General features: G+C 36.1%; 1 protein-coding gene across 3 annotated transcripts in view; it reads left to right on the plus strand.

Annotated features, from left to right (window-relative positions):
- Nucleotides 1-2,368, plus strand: part of phtf1 (putative homeodomain transcription factor 1) — a 16,962-nt gene that overhangs the window by 8,695 nt on the left and 5,899 nt on the right. For all 3 annotated transcript variants that reach the window (XM_032513964.1, XM_032513962.1, XM_032513963.1), the window contains one exon: nt 904-1,164. In XM_032513964.1, the coding sequence (XP_032369855.1) occupies nt 904-1,164 (261 nt within the window). The remainder of the gene's footprint in view (nt 1-903; nt 1,165-2,368) is intronic.

Genomic DNA, 2,368 nt, shown 5'->3' on the forward strand with positions numbered 1-2,368 from the left:
CCAACAGTTTGCATGGCTGCAGACCCAATAAGAAGGAGAAACACAGCTACTTTTAAACATTATTAAAGACTTGAATATCAACAGGTTTTTGGAAATGCGGACACATCGCTAAGCCGACCTTTTCAAGAAGCTGGTTGAAGGAAGGAAATAGGGAGGTTGTGTTTGCACGCGCCAAACAAAACTAAACTTTGTAAAAAAATCCTGTTTTGCATTGCTACATGTAAACAGCTTAGCCGGAATATCTTTTTTTTTTTTTTTGAATAAGGGTAAAAAACGGCATATTATGTGCATGTAAACGTGTTTGAGACTCCCTGACTCTGATTGGTTGTTTTACTTATGCCAATAGAAGCACCAAGAGGAGGGAGAGGAAGATGAGTTTCTCACATATTATCTGTCTCATATAGTACTGTCAGGGTATAGTGACAGTTGGAGCAAACATTAAGTTTTTTTTATAAAAGTTATCAACTGAAACTGCTCTAATATTTACACATACTATCTCCAAGTTGGTCAAGTCAACTTCATTGTCAATTCTGCAATATGTGCCAGACATAAAGAACAATAGAAAATAAGGACACGTACAACAAGTATAATATAAACGATAAGTAATATATACAGTAATAAATTATATCTATTGCATCTGTGGCAGGAAATATGATAATAATGTGATCATAAGTCTTGTTATTAAGTTGGCAGATACAATTTAGAATTAACATTTTATATGACGACTAAGATGCCAAAATATGATATTCTCACTTAGCTGTCAGATGTTATCACATGTAGACATACAAAGGCTGTGTTCACTCAACACAAATATTTTGTTGCTGTAGCTTTTATTAGCATAAAAATGTTGCAGCATAACAAGATGCCTCCTGTTGATCCCTCCCTTGTGTTTCTGGTTCCTAGGTGAAGTTGGTGGAGCAGGGTATGGGTTACCTTGTGCTTGGTGGACTGATGACCGCCACCCTGGCGCTGCTTCCCTTTTTCTTCCACTTGGCTCAGCATCTGGACATGTCTAACCTTTGCTTCCTCACCCTAAAAGAAATGGCGTTTGGGCAGCATGACGGCCAGGCCTACGCCTTTTACTTCATCACAACGGTGCAAAGAGTCTGCCTCATAGGACTGTTCTTCTTCATGATGTGCGTGGCAGAGAGAACGTACAAACAAGTGAGTGCTGAATTTGTATCGTTTGAATCATTCCTTGTGCTTTTTATTTCCAGCTATGTCTTACCACTATGACATGTGTACAAAGTAGTAACAACAATAATCTGTGAGTTTTTATTTTCCTGACATTTTACTGATGTACACCCATTTCAACCCATTAAACCTGACTGATGCACTCCTTCATCTTAGAGCCATAACTCGTTAAAATCTTAATACATATGTTACATACTAGGTGTGTTAAGATTCTGATTAGGCCTGCATGATTAATAGTTATAAAATCACAATCTCGGTTCTCTCTGTTTGAGATTTCATATTTAAATAACTTTACAATATTTATATATATATATAATTATTGTTTATTTATTTATTTTTTAATGACTTCATATCTCATTTAATTTTACGAGCCGACTGCATTACAAACGCTACTACTTTCTTCTGTGAGTTTAAAACACAGATTGTTTAAAATAGGTTTTAAGGGCTCCCAAACGCTGCAATGCTCTCCCTTCTCTTCATCAAAGCCTCTATGTTTTTGTGGTGATGCAATATGATGTGCTGTAGGTGCCAAAAAAGTCTGTTTGGTACTGCTAATTTGTTTTGTTTTGTCATGCTTCATGTCTTCAACAAATACTACATTTTGTGAGAAAAGAATCATTGCAGAGGGGCGGCCTCTAGCTCACCTAGTAAGAGCGTGCGCCCCATGTTGGCTGAGTCCCGCAGTGCCCCGGGTTTGAGTCCGACCTGCGGCCCTTTGATGCGTGTCATCCCCCACCTTTCTCCCCCTTTCATGTCAATCAACTGTCACTATAGTATATAAAAAAGTTGTGATATAAATTCTAAGCTAAAAAAATAATTATTCATATTTTTCCCAGAATCGTGCAGGCCTAATTCCAATTCTAAATCGAATATCGATCAAAATTATCTTTCAATTTCATCAAAAAATTAAAACTGAAACTGAAAAATTCTCACACTGAGTAGGTAGTTGTTTGGTAGCCCAAAAGGCTTTTGAAGCAGTTGTATAAAAAAAAGAGAGAGAATAATATTTATTTAAAAGAAGGTTGTGTTAATGGTAAGTTAATGTTGTTTCATAAATTTCTGCAGATTCAAAGTTAGTGTAATAAAATGCTGAATGACTTTAAAACAGTTCAGTTGTTTTTATAATGATGGTTTCTTTGTTTCCCTAGCACCAAGGGAGAAATAAAAAAAAAAA

This window comes from Etheostoma spectabile, chromosome 4, assembly GCF_008692095.1.
Source record: "Etheostoma spectabile isolate EspeVRDwgs_2016 chromosome 4, UIUC_Espe_1.0, whole genome shotgun sequence".
Classification (NCBI taxonomy): domain Eukaryota; kingdom Metazoa; phylum Chordata; class Actinopteri; order Perciformes; family Percidae; genus Etheostoma; species Etheostoma spectabile.